At 44.4% G+C, this 23680-nt stretch overlaps 1 protein-coding gene across 1 annotated transcript in view; it reads left to right on the top strand.

Moving 5' to 3' along the window:
* Positions 1 to 1299: 1299 nt before the first annotated feature.
* The window catches only part of SLC5A11 (solute carrier family 5 member 11), a 47354-nt gene continuing 24973 nt past the window's right edge, over positions 1300 to 23680 (top strand). Inside the window, exons 1-5 of the mRNA XM_052659146.1 lie at positions 1300 to 1434; positions 4079 to 4150; positions 10735 to 10839; positions 12507 to 12566; positions 22324 to 22428. Of these exons, the coding sequence (XP_052515106.1) occupies positions 1300 to 1434; positions 4079 to 4150; positions 10735 to 10839; positions 12507 to 12566; positions 22324 to 22428 (477 nt within the window). The remainder of the gene's footprint in view (positions 1435 to 4078; positions 4151 to 10734; positions 10840 to 12506; positions 12567 to 22323; positions 22429 to 23680) is intronic.

The raw sequence follows: 23680 nt of genomic DNA, 5'->3' as shown, positions 1-23680 counted from the left end.
TGCATCCCTGCTCATGGTGTGTAGGACCACCTATGCATTCTTCAAAACCCAGCTCATATACTATCATCTGTTTTCCTCCGTGTAAAATTAGGTGGTCTTTGCCTCACTGCCTACTGTAGAAAATTAGTAATAGTAATAATAGCAGCTATAATTTACTGAGCACAACTGTGTGTGGCATTGTTCTCCACACTTCACAGGTGCTAGATCACGACGATCTGTGAAATGTAACCTCTTATTGTCCCATTTTCAGATGGGAATGCAAAGAACTAGAGAAGTTAGGGAATTTGTCCAAGCTCTGGGGGCCAGTAAGGGGTGGAGCCAACTGGATGACTCTTAGGCTTGAATCCTTAATATGTCTGTAATTATACACACCCACTTGTATGAAACATCATACTGTGTTATTATCTATGAGTTGAGTTACCCCATTATTGGGCTGCGTACTTTGCAAGATTATAAACACTTAGGATGATGCCTGTCATGTAGCAGGTGCTATATAAATGTTTATTAAATAAACACATTTCAACTTCCCTGCTGGTCCAGTGGCTGAGAATCCACCTTCCAATGCATGGACGCAGGTTCCATTCCTGGTTCTGGAAGATTCCACATGCCACGGGGCAACTAAGCCTGTGGGCCACAACTACCAAGCCTGTGCTCTAGAGCCTGCGAGCCACAAATACTGAAGCCTGCACACTCTAGAGCTGGTGCTTTGCGACAAGAGAAGCGACCACAGTGAAAAAACCATGCACTGCGAGGAGAGAAAGCTCACTCGCAACAACGAAGACCCAGTGCAGCCAAAATAAAAAATAAGCACAAATTTAAAAATAAATAAACATACACATTTTATGGGCATATCCAGCAGTGACACAAGATAGTATTGACTGGCTGAGCCTTAGACGAAATTGCTGGTTTGACTCTCACCCGGCTGCGAGGTACCAGGGAAACAGACTGACTCGGGTGTCCTGTTTTTTTCTCACTCCTGGATACGTGGAAGAGGGTGGTGAGACATCTCTATTACTTAAGCTGTTTATTTTTCTTTGTATTTTGCCAAGTGAGCAGTGGGGCTGGTGAACATTAACTGTAGATTGGATGTGACTTCCTTGTAAATATTGGGTGAATGAGAGAGAGAACGGATGGATTTGCGCTCCCGAGGTCTGTCTCCATCACACATCCTTCCACATGTGTCTTCCTGCTTGGTTGCCCAAGGAGGCAGTTACAGAGAGGGCGGGAAGAGTGGCACCGGGTCCTGGCATGTGACAAAAATTTGCACTTCCACAGTGTTGCAAGAGTCCGTTCAGGACCATGGAGAGCAGCACCAGCAGCCCTCCACTCACACAGTCAGATCCCCTGGAGGCGTTTCCCCGGAGGACGCTGGAAGCAGGTGACATCGCAGTGCTGATTCTGTATTTCCTCTTCGTCCTGGCTGTTGGACTATGGGTAAGTCAAGTCAGAGGGAGAGACTGGCTCAAGGCCTTACAGTAAGTAGAACTTGATTCTTTTTTATCTTTCTCTTTGGCTGCACTGCATGGCTTGTGGGTTCTTAGGTCCCCAACCAGGGATCACATCCATGCCCCGTGCAGTGAAAGTGTGGAGTCTTAACTGCTGGACCTCCAGGGAAGTCCTAAGACTCAAAGGTTTTCAAGTCAGACAGGATTGGGATCAGGATTAGGGAGTACAGGCAGAGTTAGAATAAGGGTTAGAGTTGCTGGGAATCTGTATTTTCACAAGAGAATCAGGAGACTCTGATGTAGTACTGGTTTGGGGAGCCCCGGATTTAGATGATCCCTTTTAGCACAAGGAGTTCTTTACTCTTGGAAAATACTTCCCGTGTCAGGATTCAGCAGGAATGAGCTAAAGTGTCTGTTTGCTATTGTAAGATCTTTTGCAGGGATGAAAAGATATCATTTCATGTCATCTCCCATCCAATAAGACTCCTCTTACCAATATCTGCACCCAGAGCTGGGAGAAGTTACAACTTACCACTTAGTGGCTTAAATGTCTCTGTTAAAGTACCTTTAGGGCCAAGAAGCTCACTCCTAAAGAGCTCTGAAGTCAGGCTGACCTGGGTTTGAGTTCTCAGTCTTCCTCTCTGTAGAAATATGGCACTTGATAAGGGACTACTTCTGAGCCTTGGTTTGTTCACGGATCAGATTGGCTTGATAACATCAACCTCATAGAAACTGAAAGTGAAAGTTGCTCAGTCCAACTCTTTGTGACCCAATGGATTATAGACTGCTAGGCTCCTCTGTCCATGGAATTCTTCAGGCAAGAATACTGGAGTGGGTTGCCATTCCCTCCTCCAAGGATCTTCCCAACCCAGGGATGGAACCTGGGTCTCCTGCATTGCAGGCAGATTCTTTACCATCTCAGACACCAGGGAAGCTCTCACAGGAGTTGGTGAGGATTAAAATGAGATGATGCTTCAAAATGCTTACTGCAGAGCCTGGCACATTGTGAGTGACTGAATGAAAGTCACTCAGTCGTGTCCGACTCTTTGCAATCCCCTGGACTGTAGCCTCCAGGCTCCTTTGTCCATGGAATTCTCCAGGCAAGAATACTGGAGTGGGTTGCCACTTCTTCACAGGATCTTCCCGATGCAGGGGATAGTACCTGGGTTTCCTGCATTGCAGGCAGATTCTTTACTGTCTGAGTCACCAGGGCAGCCCCCTGGTACATAGTACTGATACTCAATAAATGACATCCACTGTGGGCTGTCACAGACAAACCATGGTCTAAATCTCAGATGTCTAGGGGCACCTAGTAGGTTATGTGTGAGGCAGGGAGTTGTAGCGGGTGTTGACCTGAAGAGTTTGTCTCCTCTAAGGGATTCAGATGAAAATCTTAAAAACCAGACATCAAACAGGGACTTCCACGTGGACAAGCAGTTAAGAATTTGCCTTCAAATGCAGGGAACACAGGTTCTATCGCTGGTGGGGAACTAAGATCCACCTGCTGTGGGGGGACTATGGCCGTGCACCACAACTACTGAGCCCATGTGCCACAACCAGAGAGAAACCTGGGTGCCACAACCAAAACTGCACACAGCCAGAAACAAAGAGATAAGTAGCTATTAAAAGACAAACCATGGGCCAAACAAAACATATCTGATCTAAGAAGTACAAGCTAAAAAGAAGTAAAAGGACTTCCCTGGCTGGGTGTAGGCTCCATCCTTTGTCAGGGAGCTAAGATTCCACGTGCCTCATGGTTAAAAAACCAACCAAACAAACAAACAAAAAAACCCCCACATAAAACAGAAGCAATATTGAAACAAATTCAATAAAGAATTTTAAAAATGATCCGCCTCAAAAAACAATCTTAAGAAAAAAACCAAAAAGAACAAAAAGGTAGAATCACAGATATAGGGAAGAAACTAGCGGTTATCAGTGGGGAGAGGGGAGGAGAAATACAGGAGTAGGGCATTAAGAGGTACAAACTATTATGCATAAAATAAGCTGCAACAATATATTGCACCATACAGAGGATATAGCCAGTATTTTATAACTATAAATGGAGTATAACCTTTAAAAATTGTAAATCACCTATAACTTACATAATATCATACATCACCTATACTTTTTTTCTGAAGGACCTGAGAGGCTTTTTTTTTTTTAGTTTAAAATTTTTATTTTGGGGCCTCATCACAGTGCATGTGGGATCTTAGTTCCCTAACTAGGGAAGTAGAAGAAAAGAGTCTTAGCCTCTGAAACACCAGGGAAGTCCCTCACTTAAAAAAAAAAAATTACAGTTAAGGGAATTTCCTGGTGGTCCAATGGTTAGCCCTCCATGCTTTCACTGCTGAGGGCCCAGGTTCCATCCCTCATTGGGGAACTTAAATACCACAAGCTGCCTGGTGCAAAAAATAGTGAAGTAAGATAGTTCATGCAAATAATGGCCATAGGAAGTATTGCTTAGGGACTCTTACAAAAACAAACAAACAAAACCCCAAACCAAACAAACCCCCAAATATATTTGATGTCTGGATCTGGCCGGCTGGACTCCCAGGTTATACTCTGGGACTAGACCATCGGGGGTGCCTCTGATTGCTAACGTTTCCATTACCCACTGCTCTTCTCTGTTTCAGTCCACGGTGAAGACCACAAGAGACACCGTGAAAGGCTACTTTCTAGCTGGAGGCAACATGCAGTGGTGGCCAGTAAGTAGTCTTTGGTTCAATTAAAAGACACTTCAAGTCCTGATACTCTGTCTAGCCTTTGCTTTCTCGGGACTCTCTGGTGCCATGTTGTCTGGAAGTCACAGTCTAAACTAGAGAAGACTTAGCTTCAACTTGAAATTGTCTGAACAAAAAGAATCCATCAGCTCACCCAAGGGAAAAACCTAGAGTTGGTCTGGTTTCAGGTATGGCAGAGTATAGGGGCTCAAGTGATCACTGGGACCTGGTTTCTCCCTCTGTTTATCCCATCTATCTGTCTTTCTATTAATCTCTATCTCTCTATCTATCTGCCTGTCTATCTGGGCTTCCCTGGTGGCTCAGAGGATAAAGAATCCTCCTGCAATGCAGGAGACACAGAAGATGTGGGTTTGATCCCTGGGTTGGGAAGATCCCCTGGAGGAGGAAATGGCAGCCCACTCCAGGATTCTTGCCTGGGAAAATCCCATAGACAGAGGAGCCTGGTGGGCTATAGTCCATAGGTCGGGAAGAGTCAGACACAGGGCTGAGCGATGAAGCACACACATTTATCCATCTATCCATTATTTATCTATCACCTATCTATCTCTATCAGCTTCTCTTCTTCTGGAAGGGTGCCATTCACAAACAAGCTCAACTTCATGTCAACAAGCTCAACTTCATGGCCACTGCTCCAGACTTTCCATCCTCTCCGTCTCCAGCCTAACATGGGAAAAGCACCTGCCTCCATGGCAGGATCGCTGGAAAATATGTGTCCCAAGCCCATCTCTGTGTTAGTCACTGTGACCAAGGTAGTTAGCTGTGTTAAGTAACTCAAGCCTGGGTCACATACTCACAGCCTTATCTGGAGGGCATGGAGCCTGCTCTGAGGCATATGTGATGAGAAATAAGAAGGGCTAGACCCTGAAGGACAGCTGGAGACCATTACTGAGACAATGTGGAAAGCATGTTGAGAAGCCAAATAACAAATACAACAGCTCAATTAGTATTCTCTATTCAAGGGGAGCTAAAGGCATTGCTAAATACATTGTTGTTGTTGTTCAGTCTTTCAGTCATGTCCTGCTCTTTGTGAGCCCACAGACTGCAGCAGGCCTGGCTTCCCTGTCCTTCACCATCTCTTGGAACCCGCTCAAACTCATGTGTGTTGAGTCAGTGATGCCATCCCCCCATCTCATCCTCTGTCCCCTTCTCCTCCTGCCTTCAATCTTTTCCAACATCAGGGTCTTTTCTAATGAGCTGGCTCTTCGCATCAGGTGGCCAAAGTATTGGAGCTTCAGCTTCAGCATCACTCTTTCCAATGAATATTCAGGATTAGTTTCCTTTATTATTGACTGGTTTGGTCTTTTTCAGTCCAAGGGACTCTCGAGAGTTTTCTCCAACACCACAGTTCAAAAGTGTCAATTCTTCGGTACTCAGTCTTCTTTATGGTCCAACTCTCACATCCATACATGACCACTGGAAAAGCCATAGCTTTAACTGGATGGACCTTTGTTGGCAAAGTAGTGTCTTTCCTTTTTAATGCACTGTCTACGTTCGTCATAACTTTTCTTCCAAGGAGCAAGCATCTTTTAATTTCATGGCTGCAGTCACCATCTGCAGTGATTTTGGAGCCCAAGAAAATAATCTCTGTTACTGTTTCCATTGTTTCTCCATCTGTTTGAAGTGATGGGATTGGATGCCATGATCTTAGTTTTTTGAATGTTGAATTTTAAGCTACCTTTTTCACTCTCCTCTTTCACCTTTGTCAAAAGGCTCTTTAGTTCCTCTTCACTTTCTGCCATAAGGGTGGTGTCATCTGCATATCTGAGGTTATTGATGTTTCTCCTGGCAATCTTGATTCTAGCTCGTGTTTCATCCTGCCCAGCATTTTGCATGATGGACTCTGCATATAAGTTAAATAAACAGGGTGACAATATAGAACCTTGAGGTACTCCTTTCACAATTTGGAACCAGTCTGTTGTTCCATGTCCGGTTCTAACTGTTGCTTCTTGACCTGCATACAGGTTTCTCAGGAGGCAGGTCAGGTGGTTTGGTATTTCCATCTCTTGAACAAATTTCCACAGTTTGTGGAAATACATACATGCACACATACGTGCACACACGTGTACACATATGCACACACATATATGCACACAGACCTCTGCTTCATGGGTCCTGAGTAAGGAATCAGGAATGATCATTTTATTCATGATCTTCTATTATAAGTGTTAAATTTCCCAAATAAAAAGAGAGAAGACATTTCCCATTTGCAGGGACTCCAAAAGATGTAAGATACAGAGAGATTAACAGGTATCTGAGCCTCTGGTCAATACGATGTCTGAAGACAATGACCACACTGTTCTGAAAAGATACCAAAAATGAGCTCTGCATTGTATATTCAGTGAATTCATTAGAACAGTTCCCTGTCCAGCGGTGCACCAAACAGAGGAGACATCATTGAGCTTGTCTTCACCCTCAAGGGGCCTGTAATCTAGTGCAGCGTTTCCTAAAATGTGAACAACAGGTGCACCATCATTTTTCAGTTGTGCACAGACACAACATTGAATAACATCACATTACATTGTGGGAATATTGCCTTTCCTATTCTCAGTTAGTCCTCTTGATTACATAAAAGAAGGTCATAGTTTGCTACTAAGATGGCTTTACCAGTCTTTTAGCACTGACTTATCTGTGTTTAACAAAGAGAATGCAAGCTTCAGGGTAAGTAAATTTGGTAGTCTGGAGAACCTAGATCAAATTTAATAACTTTTTTTTTCATTTTCATTTTATTTGTATGGTTCTTTTCTATATAAAGCAAGCGATACTGGTTTTCCACGTAAAGTTGTAAATACATATATATGCCTGTATTATATTAATATATAATAATTGGTTAAATAATAAAATATATAATCATATATATAAGTTAAAGAAGTCAGTATAAGGTTAAAATATAGAGTAAATACCAGTGCAGGTGTAGTGGACATAGAGATGGCTAAAAAAGAAGTACTTACTCAGTGACTGAATTTTTTCTTTACAGTTTTTACTGAATTTGTTGCAATATTGCTTCTGTTTTATGTTTTGGATTTTTGGCCACGAGGCATGTGGGATCTTAGCTCCCCACACCCCATGCATTGGAAGGTGAAGTCTTAACCACTGGACCACCAGGGAAGTCCCGCAATGATTGAACTTTAAGAAATGCTGGTCAAATGGTCTTTATCATGAGTGATGCTGGGCTCAAAAAAAAAAAAATTCAGTTGGAATATAGCAGCTCACCTACGTATGCCTGCTTTTGCATACGTATATCCATTTCTTTGCTCATATGCCTGGATGACCCTTCTCCAGGTCGAGAAGGAAAGGGCAGTTGTGGAACTTTCTTTGTTTTCTTCACTCAGGAGAATGATGTCAATGGAAAGGAGGTGTGGTTAAGAGAAAGGGCTTTGGAACAAGTGCATCTGTTAGGTATTGCTGCCTAAGAAGCCACCCACAAAGTTAGTGGCTCACAATCACTACAGTGTATTATTTCTTTTTAAAATCTATTGTTTAAAAACTGAAGTATAGCTGACTTACAATGTTAATTTCTGCTGTACAGCAAAGTGACTCAGTTTTATATATATATACAGTAGACACAGTATATCATATCTTTGTAAAAGATTAATTTTTTATGCTGCATCTTCACTGCTCCACTTGGGCATTCTCTAGTTGCAGTGAGTGGGGGCTTCTCTTCGTTGCAGTGCCCAAGCTTCTCATTGCAGTGGCTTCTCTTGTTTTGGAGCGCAAGCTCTAGGCACACAGGCTCCGCAGTTGCAGCTTGTGGGCTCTAGGGTGAGGACTCAGGAGTTGGGGTGCACAGGCTTTCGTTGCTCGGTTCCACAGCATGTGGATTCTTCTCAGACCAGGGATCGAACCCATTTCTCCGGCATTGGCAGGCAGACCCTCACTCACTGTACCACTAGGGAAATCTCAGTGTATTATTCTAATGATTGCATGGTGCGAGTGGGTGGTTCCTCCCCTGCTCTTTAGCACTTTCGCTCTTTGGCTGCATTTAGCTGTTGGCTGGATGGGCTAGATGCCAAGACAGCCCCCTCCACAGATGTGGCTCTGGTGGGGATGGCCAGAAGGCTGGGGCTTCCCTCTCTACATGCCCTTCATCATTTAGTGACCCAGCCCAAGGTTTTTACAAGGCATTTGACTCGAAAGGGCAAAAATGAAAGCTGCCGGGCTGTTGAGCTTGACCTGGAAGTCACACAGTGTCACTTTCACCGCATCATATTGGTCAAAACAAGCCATCAGCCAGTGCGGGTTCCTTATGGGAAGAGGGGAAAAGTCACATTTCAGAGGAACAGGCAGGGTGGTGTCATCGGGAATGGCAGAGTAAAGATCTTTGAAATTTCCTCCAGAGAGCTTTTTTCAAAAAAATTATTGAAACGTGTATAATATCATATAAGAAACAGATCGCCAGTCCAGGTTCGATACAGGATGCTTGGGGCTGGTGCACTGGGATGACCTGGAGGGATGGTATGGGGAGGGAGGTGGGAGGGGGGTTCAGGATGGGGAACACGCATATGCCCATGGTGGATTCATGTTGATGTGTGGCAGAACCAATACAATATTGCAAAGTAAAATAAATAAATAAATAAAGCAGTCAAGTGATAAAAAAATTTTTTAGAAAGCTTATAAAAAGAAAAAAATAATAAAATAAAAATGATTGAATTATTTATTTACTTTATTCGTTTTGGGGTTGTGCTGGGTCTTTGCTGCGCACGGGCTTTCCTAGTTGCGGTGAGCAGGGGCTCCTCTTCATTGCAGTGTGCAGGCTTCTCATTGTGGTGGCTTCTCTTGTCGCAGAGCACAGCCCGTAGGGCACGTGGGCTTCAGTAGTTGCCGTACACGGGGTTTGTTGCTCCCCGACATGTGGAACCTTCTCAGGCCCAGGATCAAACCTGTGTGCCCTGCACTGGCAGACAGATTCGAATCTACTGTACCACAAGGGAAGCCCCCGTGTGTGTGTGTTAAGTCACTTGAGTCATGTCTGACCTGTGTGACCCTCTGTCCATGGGATTCTGCAGGCAAGAATACTGGAGTTGCCATTTCCTTCTCCAGGGGATCTTCCTGACCCAGGGATCAAACCCGTGTCTCTCATGTTTTCTGCACTGGCAGGCAAGTTCTTCACGAGGGAAGCCCCCAGGGAGCTTTAATTCAAGAAAAACCACTGAATCGCAATAAGAACAGGAAGCTTTGCTGTGTTTCACCTGGCTCTATTCCCATCCCCTTCTCTTCAGCTCTGCAGTAGTCTTGAAGACCAGTAGGTTAGAACAGGATTGGATCTCGTTCAAAGCCCCATTCTCACATTATTGCCAGTGTTTTACTCTAGAAAGCGCCCTTTGTACAAATTGTCTTTATTTGATCCGAATCAATGATCACCCAGCATGAGCAGCTTTTTATGCAGCGGTGTTAGTTAAAAAACCATCAATTTGACATTGCAGCTGCCTGAGCTAATAAGGGAATTACAATGGCATGTTAAGAAGTATCTATTTAACACAAATAGCAACAGTCCCTAAACTGAACTACAGATTCAACACAATCCCTGTCATAATTCCATCTGCATCACACCCCCTCTTTTTTTTGCAGAAATTGGTAAGGCAATCCTAAAATTCAGATGGAAACACCAGGGACCCAGAAGCTGAAACAAACTTGAAAATGAAGAAAAAAGTTGGAGGATTTAGGACTTCTCTACCTCAAAATACTACCAAGCTATAACACTCAAGAGAGTGTGATAGTTACAGATCAATGCATAGAGTCAGATGAAAACCAGGGACTAGAAAGTCAATGGGAGGTACCACAGTTCCCTCACAAACAGTCCCCTCTCTCTTTCTCCCCCCATCATCTGTCTCTATCTTTGTCTCTATCTGGTTCTGTCCTCCCTTGAGCTGCCTTTTTCTGCAAGTCTTCTTCATTCTCCTCTCCGAGTGGCAGACACGAATGTGCTATTCACCCCACACCCCATCCCCTTGCTACACACACACTGCCCTGGGTTACATGACCCCCAGCCTAAGGGACCAGCGAAGATGAACTCCCAGGTCCAGATTCCCAGGAGAGAGAATGTAATTGGCCCAACTGGGGCCGGGTACCCAGGTCTGTCTTATGTAATCAACGAAGTCCAGGAACTGGGGTCCTCAGGAACTGTTCTGCTCACTTAGAATTCTACTAGAAGGGCTCTCTACTTTGCTAAGTGAGAAGTCGAGCTGAGGAACAATACAGGCTTCCTGATTCTCATCCTGGAGCACTTTCTACAACACCTGTTATCCTCCCGAACCCCTGGGGATGCTGCATACAGTTGTTCAAGTTGTGCACTGTACAATCCTAGTGGGGGGCACAATTTACATTTTAGGCATCCTAGATATGCAGATTTGTTATGTCAGTTTCCTAAAGGTGGAAGTAAAAGAGTCTTGGAGAAGAGGCTTTTTCTAATTTGAAAAAAATTGCTAGATAAAATAGGGATGGCCCCACTTTCTCCTTTTGTCTTGGTTCCTTTGGAATATGGGAAGAAGGGGAGTGGGAAGAAGCCACCCCAGACCTTGGCTGCAAGATCTGACCTGTCCATTTCCCCACAGGTGGGCGCATCCTTGTTTGCCAGCAACGTTGGAAGTGGACATTTCGTTGGCCTGGCAGGATCAGGCGCTGCTGCAGGTCTTTCTGTAACTGCTTACGAGCTTAATGTAAGTATGTTTCCAGGGCAATGTCAGTTCAAGATTACCAAACAGGTGGATCCTGGGTGGGGGGCAGTTTTATGCATGCTCTGCTCTTCTAAATATAGAGTGGTGCTTTATGAAGAAACAAGCAGGAATCAACAAGGGCACCCCTGGTTAGCAAAAATCAATTTGATCTGCAAGTCATATTGCAGGCTTCTCTGTGTTTGCTTGATGGGAGTCCGTAAGGCAAATATGTGTGTGAAGAAGGCACGAGTCTCTTCTGTGCAGATGCAGAAGATACAAGGTTTTGTGGGAGTTGGGGGTGGGGGTATTTCTGTGTATTAGATATCAATTCAGTTCAGTCTCAGTTCGGTCGCTCAGTCATGTCCGACTCTTTGCGACCCCATGAATCACAGCACGCCAGGCCTCCCTGTCCATCACCATCTCCCAGAGTTCTCTCAAAGTCACTTCCATTGAGGCGGTGATGCCATCCAGCCATCTCATCCTCTGTTGTCCCCTTTTCCTCCTGCCTCCAATCCCTCCCAGCATCAGAGTCTTTTCCAATGAGTCAACACTTCGCATGAGGTGGCCAAAGTACTGGAGTTTCAGCTTTAGCATCATTCCTTTCAAAGAACACTCAGGACTGATCTCCTTTAGAATGGACTGGTTGGATCTCCTGGCAGTCCAAGGGACTCTCAAGAGTCTTCTCCAACACCACAGTTCAAAAGCATCAGTTCTTCAGCACTCAGCTTTCTTCACAGTCCAACTCTCACATCCATACATGACCACTGGAAAAACCATAGCCTTGATATCAATTGCCCATCACAAAACTTATGTGGTTCCGGGGTTCTTGATCTTTTCGCCACCCCGCAGATACTCAGGAGATAAGACACACTGTCTGTATAGCAGGCTCATTCAGGATATGATTTTTACTGATTGGGAGAGGATGCACTTATTAATAGTGATCTTCATCTTCATAACAACTCATTTTTTTAATTGCTTACGCTGTACCATTGACTTAAGTACCCTACATACATCATCATATAATGGGATTCAATTACGGATTAGAACCAAACTGTCAAGACTCAAATCCGGGCTCTAAAACTTACAAGCTGTGCGACTTTGGGCAAATTACTTGACCTCTCTGAGCCTCATGTATAAAACAGAGAAAATAATGGTACCTTCCATATCAGGTCGTGGTGAGGATTAAATGACTTCATGCTTGTAAAGCGTGCCCAGGAATGTCTGGAATATAATAAGTGCTCAGTAAGCATCGTCTTATTGATTCCCTTGCAACAACCCAGTGGCAGCACTGTTACTCTCATTGCACAGGTGAGAAAAATGAGTCCCAGAGACCTGTGTAAACTCTCCCAGCATTACCAGCTATTCATCAGCATGGCCTGCCTGACCTCACAGCCTTGTTTTAACTCCTGCCCAAGGAGGGGAGGGAACACAAGGGGACAAAGTGGGATATGCAAGGTTTAGGAGACATAGCCCTGGGAGCCACTGCCCCACTTCATTCCCATGTTCTGTTTAAATATGGGGATGTGATGGCCCAGGGAGGGTGAGTTACTCAGTAAGTAAGAGATGGAACCAGAGGCAGACCAGACCAGGTTCCATCCAGACATCAGGAAATCCAAGTCGTCACCACAACGTGGGCAGGAGCTGAGTCCTGATTCTGTTTTCTTGGGCAGGGCTTATTTTTCGTGCTGATGCTGTCCTGGATCTTCCTTCCAATCTACATCACTGGTCAGGTGAGTCTGAGGGGGTCCAGGTGCTATGGAATAGGAAGATCCTTAGGGAGTGTCAGCCCTGCTTTCATCACTTCCCTCCCAGCAGCATCCCTCTGTCCTGCCAGTGGACAGTCCCCAAGAGGTTGCAGCATTGGTGAGGGGTGACTCATGTATTAATTAGGACAGTTAGGAACACTGTCCTTGGCAGTTCCCACCTAGTAATGATGGGACATTTTGAGTAATGACATCAAAGATACATACGGGGTACTCAGAGGCTGGAAGAAATGTGGGCTAAAAAAAATTGTTTTTTGAATGTCAAAACACAAAATCACAGTCTTTTCTGAATGTTTAAGCCATAACAGATTACTGCTTTCAACAAAGACACACACACACACACGATTCAGTAATTTTTTTTCTTCCTTTCCACCTAAAACTATAATAATTGAGTTATTTCTGGCTGATGTGATATGTCAAAATTTTTATTACAAAATAGTAGTGCTTTAGAGTTTTTGTCCGAGGTAGTTTAAAAAAATCACTTCTGCTGTTATTGACAGCTTTCTGTCACACATACCCTCTCGACTTTAATCCTGTTTTAGATATTCTACTAGGCAGACCAAGATCACACAGTATCAGTGTTATTCATCAAGTAATAACTGATTTTAACTTTTATTATGCAAACTAAAAAAATATACAAAGTAGAAAGAACTACTTAATGATCAGAAAAATCATTTAAAAATCACTCTGTACTGGAAGTAGTGCAATCTTATGCAAAGGCAGTGAGGTAGGAATAAATAAATTATCTTGCTTGGAGATAATACTGAGTCTAAAAGCATGGCTTTTGGTCGATGGGGAGCCTGGGTCTGCCCAGCCCCAACATGGACAAAATCTCTAAGGCAGAATAACACTGACTAGAAGTGAAGATCTCTAGATCAGTGGGTCTTTCTTGAGCATCTTGAATAGGAAGGAGTAAAGGATGGTGGAGATGTAGGTTGGTTTAAAGGTAGGGTGGCCAGATATTTTTAGCTGATGGTGTCTATTTTCTCTGTGAAGTAGAAGATGGTGTCATTTGCTGAGAGTGAGGAAGGAACTTGTGTGGTCAAAGGTTAAGAAGAGGCATGAAGGACTGAAATTATTGCTGTGGTTTGTAATAGAGAAACCTGGGGACTACCACAGTATCACTGATTGGGGAGCTGGGTATCTGTACTGTGAATGTCATGCCGTGAAAAGGGCTGAAATTGACAGAGTCGTGCTGCTGTGGAAAGATCTCCAGGCTTTATTGCTCAATAAAAAATTCCTGTGGCTCCAGACGTTCTTTGGTCAACATTTTATTCAAAGGGGAGATGAAGCTGATGTTAAATAATAAATGCCACAGTGCTGAGGAGCAATAAAAAGCTACCCAATCCATTTCTATTGGGCAATAAAATAAACACAGGAAAGTGATAAGACACAAACGTGGTGCTTAACAAATTACTGTAAAACGAATTCCCAGATCGAGTCACAAAGTGTAATACCCTCCCTCACGTGCCTTTACCAGATATCACTGTCTTCCTTTCTTTGTGAATTTCACTGAACTCACTCCCTTACTTTTCTTTACCGTTTTAATTGTGCACACCTAAAAAATATGGTTTAATTTTCCTTCTTTGGAATGAAATATAGTAGTTGGAATCATGGGTAACATTCTTTCCTTGCGTGTACCTGGTTAATTTCCATTGCTATGTAGTATCCCGGAGTATGATTATATTCCAATATATTTGTCTCTCCTTTTGTTCACAAGCATTTAGGTTGTTCCTAATGTTAGCCTAGAGGAGAACGTGGCAGCCCACTCCAGTAGTCTTGCCTGGAGAATCCCCATGGACAGAGGAGCCTGGGGGGCTAAGCCGTACATGGGGTCGCAGAGTGAGACATGACGGAGAGACCAAGCACAGCACAGCACAGTGTTAGCCTGTGACGGGCAGTGTTGCTGATAACATTTTTACAGATCACTTATTTATTTTTGGTTGTGCTGGGTCTGCGTTGCTGCACATGGGCTTTCTCTAGTTGCGCTGAGTGGGGCTTATTCTTTGCTACAGTGCATGGGCTTCTCATTGCGGTGTCTTCTCTTGTTGCAGGCCACAGGCTTTAGAGGGCAGGCTTAGTAATTGGGGTGCATAGACTTAGCTGCCTCACGGCATGTGGGGTCTTCCCAGACCACGAACCCATGTCCCCTGTGATGGCAGGTGGATTCTTAACCACTGGGCCACCAGGGAAGTCCCGGTGACGTTTTTATACAAGTGCCCTGATGAATATAAACATCATGTTTATGGAGAAAAATCTAACTATAGGTGGGATTTCTGGGTCATTGGATGTGTTTATCAAGTTTTGTTAGACATTGCCAAATTCCTTCCCAGAGTAGCTCTATCAGTTTATACCCCCAGCAGCAGGGCGTGCAAATTCCCTTTGCGCCATTGCTCTATGTCCTTGCCAATACTTGGTATTTTCCAGCTTTAAAATTCTTGCCAATTTGGTGACTGTGTAGTTTTCTCCCTGTGCTTTCCATTGGCAAATCTGTTTATATATTTTCTGGCTGTTCAGATGTCCTCTTTGGGAAAGTAACATGTCTAGGACTTTTGCCAACTTTTCTCTTATGTTCTACAGTTTCTTCTTATTGATAGAAGTTCTTTGTACATTCTGGAAACAAGCTGATTACCTGTATTGCAAGTATCTTTGCCCCCTACTCTGTGGTTTGCCTTTTAACTCTTAATGGTATTTTTGGATAAACAGATCTTTTTAAAAGCTATTTTATTCAAGTATGGTTGATTTACAACATTGTGTTCATCTCTGCTGCACAACAAATTGATGCAGTTACACACGCACATATATATATTCGTTTTCATATTCCTTTCCATTACGGTTTATCATAGGATGTTGAATGTAGTTTCCTGTGCTATGCAGGAGGACCTTGTTGTTTATCTATCCTACAGATGAGTTTGCATCTGCTAACCCAAATTCCCTCCCCCGCTCCTCACCCTCTTTGCAACCACAAGCCTGTTCTCTGTCAAGTCTACTTCTGTTTTGTAGATAAGTTCATTTATGTCATATTTTAGATGTCGAATATGTTCTACAATATTTGTTCTCTCTCTGACTTCACTGAGTATGATCGTCTCTAGGTGCATACATGTTGCCGCAAATGGCATTATTTCGTTCTTTTTTATGACTGTGTGATATTCCATTGCATACATATATCACATCTTCTTTATCCATTTGTTTGTCGATGGACATCTAGCTTGCTTCCATGTCTTGACTGTTTTAAATAGTACTGCTGTGAACATGGGTTGCATATATCTTTTTGAATTTTAATTTTTTCTGACATACATGCCCAGGAGCGGGGTTGCTGGATTATACAATAACTCCATGTTTAGTTTTCTAAGGAAACTCCACTTCCTTTGTGGCTCAGCTGGTAAAGAATCTGCCTGCAATGCAGGAGACCTGGGTTTGATCCGTGGGTTGGGAAGATCCCCTGGAGAAGGGAAAGGCTACCCACTCCAGTATTCTGGCCTGGAGAATTCCATGGACCTCGATTCCATGGGGTCACAAAGAATCGGACACAACTGAGCAACTTTCACTCACTCAAGGAAACTCCGTGCTGTTTTCCATAGAGAGGGTACCAATTTACATTGTCATCAATAGTGTAAGAGGGTTCTCTTTAACAGATCTTAATTTTAATGTTGTTCCATTTACCATTTTTCCTTAATTACTGCCTTTTATATCTTATTTTAAAAATATTTTCCTATTCAAAGGTCAGAAAGATATTCTCCTATATTACCATCTAGAACTTTTCATTTTTAAGTCAATTACCCACCTAGGATTGACTTTTGTATACCATGTTTTGAGACTAGGATAACGCTAATTTTATGCATCAAGAAAATTACAGACCAATTTTACTTTTGAATATAGCAAATGACTCCTACTCTTTAGAGATCCACCCTACTCTCCAGCCACAGTATACTCCTGTCAGCTCATTCATTTATTCATTCTTTGAAGAAGGATTTATTGAGCTGTATGAGAACTGTATTCCAGACAGTATTTAACAGTTCCTCATCCTCATCAGGCTCTCTGCATCACCAGCCTAATACAAAACTTTCCCCTCTTTTGTAAAGTTTTCCTTCTCCTCTGTGGTTCGGTCAGTTCCTATCATCTGTCCAGTTCCTACTTTAAGCAGCTTTTCCTCCAGGAGGCCCTGTCTGGAGGGCTAACCTTTCTGGTTAGGTTAAGTCTCCTCCTTCATTTGCCATCGTGGCTGCTTTGTATTTCTTGTGTGATTATCAAATTAATACACCTCTCCCATTAGACTGTGTCTCTCCCACTATACATTCTCAACATTAGCAGTGGTGACATTTGGGGCAAGCTAATTCTCTTTTTAAAAATATCTATTTATTTGACTGTGTTGGTCGTAGTTGCCACACATGGGATCTAGTTCCCTGACCAGAGACTGAACCCAGGCCCCCTGCATTGAGAACGCAGAGTCTTGGCTAATGGAACACCGGGGAAGTCCCTGGACTGGGATAATTCTTTGCTGTGTGTGTGTATACGCATGTGTGAGGGGTGGTCTGTGTATTTTAGGATGTTTTTTCAGCATCCCCTGTCTCTATCCACTAGATGACAATTAGTGTTAGTATTATTCGCTCAGTCGTGCCCGACTCTTTGCGATCCCATGAACTGCAGCCCACCAGGCTCCTCTGTCCATGAGATTTTCCAGGCAAGGATACTGGAGTGGGGTTGCCATTTCCTTCTCCAGGGGATCTTCCCAATCTAGGGATCGAACCCGGGTCTCCTGTGCATGCAGCAGCGAAGACCCAGGGCAGCCAAAAGTAAATAAACAGTGTCTGATACATAGTGGATACTTGAAAAATATTTGTTGAAGCTACTCAGTAGCAGGGTCCATGATTTCAGAAGGAATCAAAAGGCAGGATGAGCTGACATTCAAAAGAAGAGGCACCATTTAGGGACTAAAAATCTCAGTCAAGTGCCAAAGCCAGGGTCATCAGGCTGAGCAAATGAGATGGTGGCATTGATGAAAACTTTGGGGATTGGAGGTGAATGGAGTCCTGGAGGTGATGAGGTTTGGATGCTGGCCAGAGAAATGAGTTGTTGAGGTGGAAATGCCTGTCTGTTGTTGGGGCTAAGCTACTGTACAAGGTGTCCCATGTAGGTTCTCTGCACTGTCCTTGAAACTGCTTCCAGACTGGAGGGAAGCCTAGAAAGAGGGCAAGACCACAAAGGAGCTGAAATTCTCATTGGCTGCTGAACAGGGTTCTGGGGAGTATTGGGGTGAGCAGAGGTTGCTGTGGCTGATGGCATGGCTTTCCGAGGAAGAGGGAGGGGTTTCCCATGAGGACAGAGTGTGGCGGTCTGGATCTGATTCAAGGGAGAGTAAGACAGATGCTGACGTCCCCTCGCCACCCTCCATCCTCAGGAGATGAGGAGCCACCTGAGCATGGAGCTCAGGAGGTCCTCTCTCAGGGCAGCTGTCATTGGCTGAGTTTATTTCCTGTTAACGTTCACCCAGCAACACTCATAGGGTGGTTCCTGTGTCAACAGTCATTCACATCCCTGTCTCTCAACCTTGTTTCCTGGCAAATTGCCTTCTCAGCCACTTTACGATAAACAGCCTGGGCTCTGCCTCCCATCTGTCAGCTAGTGCCACATTTCTCCCCAGAGTTTGATTTCTAGATACCAGTGCCACTCACTTTCTGATGACTTTCACGCCTCCTTCCTCTCTTAGCTCCTTAGAAACTTCCCGCATGTAGCAGGCTGTGCACTCTCTGTAGATCGAAATGGAGGTCAGTTGATAATAAAGGCTGTCAACCAAGGATAGGAATGTCGCTCTCCAGCAAGACCGGCTGATGGTTGTCATCACAGACCAGAGAGTGATGCCGCTTGAGCATCCTTGGTCCACTTATCTGAATGGGCCGAAGCTCTCATGCTCTCTCTCTAGTTAGCTCTGACACCATCACCAGAGGGCTTCCCAGGTGGCTCAGTAGTAAAGAATCCGCCTGCCAAGCAGGAGATGTCCGTTTGATCCCTGAGGTAGGAAGATCCCCTGGAGAAGGAGATGGCAACCCACTCCAGTATTCTTGCTTGGGAAATCCCATGAACAGAGGAGTCTGGTGGGCTACAGTCCATGGGGTCGCAAAAGAATCGGACACCACTTAGCAACTAATGAACAACAATAAACCGTCAGCAAGAGTGTGTCCATTCAGTACGGTTTGATTGAATCCCTCTTTGTGTTATTCCCTGATAGTGTCAGACTTTAGTCTGACATGTGTTTCAGGAAAAACCCGTTTGCCTTGCAACAAATCAGAAGGTTGAGATAAGACATTCACCGGGGTCAGAATCCCTAAATGCCCTTTCAGGGATGGGGGAGGGAAGAGATACTTTTCAAGTTTTTTAAATTTTAAGGTGTTCATTTATTTACTTCTATAGGCTTCTCTGGTGGCTCAGTTGGTAGAGAATCTGCCTGCAATGCGGGAGACCTGGGTTTGGGTTGGGACGATCCCCTGGAGGAGGGCATGGCAACCCACTCGCGTATTCTTGTCTGGAGAATCCCCATGGACAGAGGAGCCTGGCGGGGTGCAGTCGATGGGGTCACAAAGAGTCAGACACAACTGAATGACTAAGCGCATACTTATTTATTTCTAGAGTTCCATTTTTTGGCCAGTATTTTATTATGAAAAGATTTTCAAACATACATTAATGTTGAAGTAATTTTACACTCTACACCCTTATAGTATTGAGTATCCAGGTTCTACTATTAACAATTTGTCGTTCTGTTTTGTATTTTTTTTAAATTTATTAATTTGGCTGCATTGGGTCTTCGTTGTGGCAGGCTGGATCTTTAGTTGCAGCGTGCAAACCCTTAACTGTGGCGTGTGGGACAGGGGATTTCCCAGACCAGGGATCGAACCCAGGTCCACTGCGTAGCCACCTGAGCACCAGGGACGTCTCAGTTTATCATTCTTAAATCAAGTCTGGCCATCTGCTTTCTCCCAGTCTCCCCTCCAAGCTTCTGCCTTCACATCTGACCTTGGGATGGATGGCTGGCCGTCTGTTGGCTCATGTTTGGGTACCCATTAGTCTCCTCCCTGGGTTGGACTAGGAAACATCCAAGCAGCAGCAGCCTGGAAGAGGGGCTGCAAACATTTCTGTGAATATCATCAGCACTCTGTCCTTCTCCATCTGAGATCTAGGATCTCATGGAGGAAAAGTTTTTGGTTTGAGGTTATTTTGTTCAGACACAGTATCCTCTGAACCCAAGTCTGGGGGTACAGTGAGGAGATTGGGAAAGGACAAGCCATCCTCCAAGGAAAGTATCACCCAAATAATGGTTCTCATCAGCATGACCCAGCCCCTGGGGTGCCCTATATGGCAAGGACACCCAGCCTGGGACCACCCATCTGGACCGTGGGCGAGCCGCTCACTCAGTGCTGCCCTGGTCTCTCTGCTGTCTCCCGAATGTGCACGTTTTGCTTTTAGGAGTCTGTGTTCCTGGTAACCTGGTTAACAGTCTAGAGCAATTTCCCCAAAGTTTAGAGCAAGGACAAATGGAGATTCTTGAGATGATTTTATGCATTGGATATGGAGCCAAAGACACGGAATCATCTAGTGAAGTTGTTGCCTCCTCCACTGTCTTCAGTGAGCTCAAGGGTAATGTCTCATGTTGATGTTAGTGTGCTCTTAACATCTGTCCAACACTTTTCTGATGACTCTTTTTTTCAAAGAGTAGGTTCTGGGCCAGGGTTTTTGGTGTGCAAGAGGAAGGCGCCAGAATGAATAGAACATAAATGAGTTATTTTATTATCAATGTGTATATTTTTGCTGGCTTCCTTAAGTTTAGGATTGATTTTTCCATTTTACAGTAGTGATTGGCATTGTTATTTATAGATGTGAGTGTGTGTGTATGTGTTCAGTTGTGTCTGATTCCTTGCGACCCCATGGACTGTAGCCCACCAGACTCCTCTGTCCATGGGATTCTCTAGGCAAGAATAAAGAATATTGGAGTGGGTTGCCATTTCCTTCTCTTTTTAGATGTTTCAGTTCAGTCGCTCAGTCGTGTCCAACTCGTTGCAACCCCATGAATCGCAGCATGCCAGGCCTCCCTGTCCATCACCAACTCCCAGAGTTCACTCAGACTCATGTCCATCGAGTCCGTGATGCCATCCAGCCATCTCATCCTCTGTCATCCCCTTCTCCTCCTGCCCCCAATCCCTCCCAGAATCAGAGTCTTTTCCAATGCATCAACTCTTCGCATGAGGTGGCCAAAGTACTGGAGTTTCAGCTTTAGCATCATTCCTTCCAAAGAAGTCCCAGGCCTGATCTCCTTCAGAATAGATTGGTTGGATCTCCTGGCAGTCCAAGGGACTCTCAAGAGTCTTCTCCAACACCATAGTTCAAAAATCAATTCTTCGGCGCTCAGCTTTCTTCACAGTCCAACTCTCACATCCATACATGACCACAGGAAAAACCATAGCCTTGACTAGATGGACCTTAGTCGGCAAAGTATGTCTCTGCTTTTGAATATGCTGTCTAGGTTGGTCATAACTTTTCTTCCAAGGAGTAAGCGTTTTTTAATTTCATGGCTACAGTCACCATCTGCAGTGATTTTGGAGCCCCCCAAAATAAAGTCTGACACTGTTTCCACTGTTTCCCCATCTATTTCCCATGAAGTGGTGGGACCAGATGCCGTGATCTTCGTTTTCTGAATGTTGAGCTTTAAGCCAACTTTTTCACTCTCCACTTTCACTTTCATCAAGAGGCTTTTTAGTTCCGGTTCACTTTCTGCCATAAGGGTGGTGTCATCTGCTTATCTGAGGTTATTGATATTTCTCCCGGCAATCTTGATTCCAGCTTGTGCTTCTTTCAGTCCAGCGTTTCTCATGATGTACTCTGCATAGAAGTTAAATAAGCAGGGTGACAATATACAGCCTTGACGTACTCCTTTTCCTATTTGGAACCAGTCTGTTGTTCCATGTCCAGTTCTATCTGTTGCTTCCTGACCTGCATACAGATTTCTCAAGAGGAGGGTCAGGTGGTCTGGTATTCCCATCTCTCTCAGAATTTTCCACAGTTTATTGTGATCCACACAGTCAAAGGCTTTGGCATAGTCAATAAAGCAGAAATAGATGTTTTTCTGGAACTCTCTTGCTTTTTCGATGATCCAGCAGATGTTGGCAACCTGATCTCTGGTTCCTCTGCCTTTTCTAAAACCAGCTTGAACATCAGGAAGTTCACGATTCATGGATTGCTGAAGCCTGGCTTGGAGAATGTTGAGCATTACTTTACTAGCATGTGAGATGAGTGCAACTGTGCGGTAGTTTCAGCATTCTTTGGCATTGCCTTTCTTTGGGATTGGAATGAAAACTGACCTTTAGATGTTTATTTAAATGTAAACATGATAAAGCTATTGTCCTTCAATTTAAAAAATAAATAAACATAAAAAATAAACATGAGTGGGTTTAAAGAAAAACATTATTTTATAGAACATTTATAAGTTTTATAAAAAACCATTAATAACACAGATGGCAAAAATTGGGATAGGATATACATTTGGCATATATGATAGTTAAGTACATAGCTCTTCACAGAACCCCAGTTCATCCTCACCCCACCCTTTGGTCCCCATTTTCTCCTCCATCTTAAGTCTCCCACTGAGAATCCCAAGAAGACCATCTGTGCTTCTGAGTTTGGGGAGGAGGTGGCGGGAAGGGCTGCTGGGTGGCAAAAGCTCAGCTCTGGCCCCCAGGTCACCACAATGCCGGAATACCTACGGAAACGTTTCGGTGGCAACAGAATCCCCATCATCCTGGCTGTGCTCTACCTGTTTATCTACATCTTCACCAAGATCTCGGTAAGACGGGGACGCGGCAGGTGAGACGCTCATTACAGCTCATTGCTGGTGGCATCCGCTGCCCATCCACATTCTTCTCTTATTGAGGAAGCTGCTGGGAGGTTCTAGGAAGATGGGCGGGGTGGAGGCAAAGGGCAAGCAGGGGCAGAGGAAGTACGGGGAAAAGGTGGAGAGGACTCCTCCCCCGTCTCCTGCCAAAGCTTCTTCAGCAACATCTCAGGATGGCACCTGACACTCAATGGGACTCTGAGAGCCCTGGGGTGAGTCTGCCATTTTCCTCCTAGGATCAGGCAGTTATCAGCTATGAGTCATGTGTGCTGACAGTCATTCAACCTGCCCCACCCTGACCTTTGGATAGGCAGATCTCCTGGAAAGCGGCCAAGAACAGATGCTTGGCAGTCTCCAGGAGGTGTGGCTCGGCCTGACTCACAAGGATGCCATCTTCTCTTCAATCTGGAACTGGGGGAGACCTTGTCCGGTATGAGGTGGCGTAGGGCAGGGTATAGGAATTCCATTCAATTCAAACAACAATAACTGACTCTGCCAGCTCCAGATGTGAAAGAATGACTTAGAAGGACAACACGCGCTCTCATCCTGGTAGGAATCTACAGACATGGGGAAGCCTTCCCAAGGGAAGTTACGTGTGAGAAAGATGCAGAGAAGATATAGAGAAAGAGGAATTGGCATTCCAGATGGATGGACAGAACAAGCAAGTTTGACTTGTTAGGGAAACAGGGTGTGTTTCAGCATGCCTGAGGGACTGGGAGCATGAAGTGAGTAAAAGAAATGAAATCAAGTGGCAGGCAAACTGGGAAGCACCTGGCATAGAGCTCTAACTTATTTGGACATTATCTGAGGGGCTCTTGAGAGTCCCTTGGACAGAAGGAGATCAAACTAGTCAATCCTCAAGGAATATTCATGGCGAAGACTGATGGTGAAGCTGAAGCGTCAACACTTTGGCCACCTGATGCAAAGAGCCAACTCATTGGAAAAGACCTTGATATTGGGAAAGATTGAGAGCAGGAGGAGAAGTGGGCAACAGAGGATGAGATAGTTAGATGGCATCACTGACTCAATGGACATGAGTTTGAGCAAACTCCGGAAGATAGTGAAGGACAGGGAAGCCTGGTGTGCTGCAGTTCGTGGGGTTGCAAAGAGTCAGACACAACTCAGCAATTGAACAACAATCTTAGAGGCAAAAAGGGAGCCATTGAAAAGTCTGGATGAGGAAGAGAGGATGAGATGATCATGA

Source organism: Budorcas taxicolor, chromosome 2, assembly GCF_023091745.1.
Source record: "Budorcas taxicolor isolate Tak-1 chromosome 2, Takin1.1, whole genome shotgun sequence".
NCBI classification, from domain to species: Eukaryota; Metazoa; Chordata; class Mammalia; order Artiodactyla; family Bovidae; genus Budorcas; species Budorcas taxicolor.
This window is presented reverse-complemented; position numbering and strand designations above follow the sequence as displayed.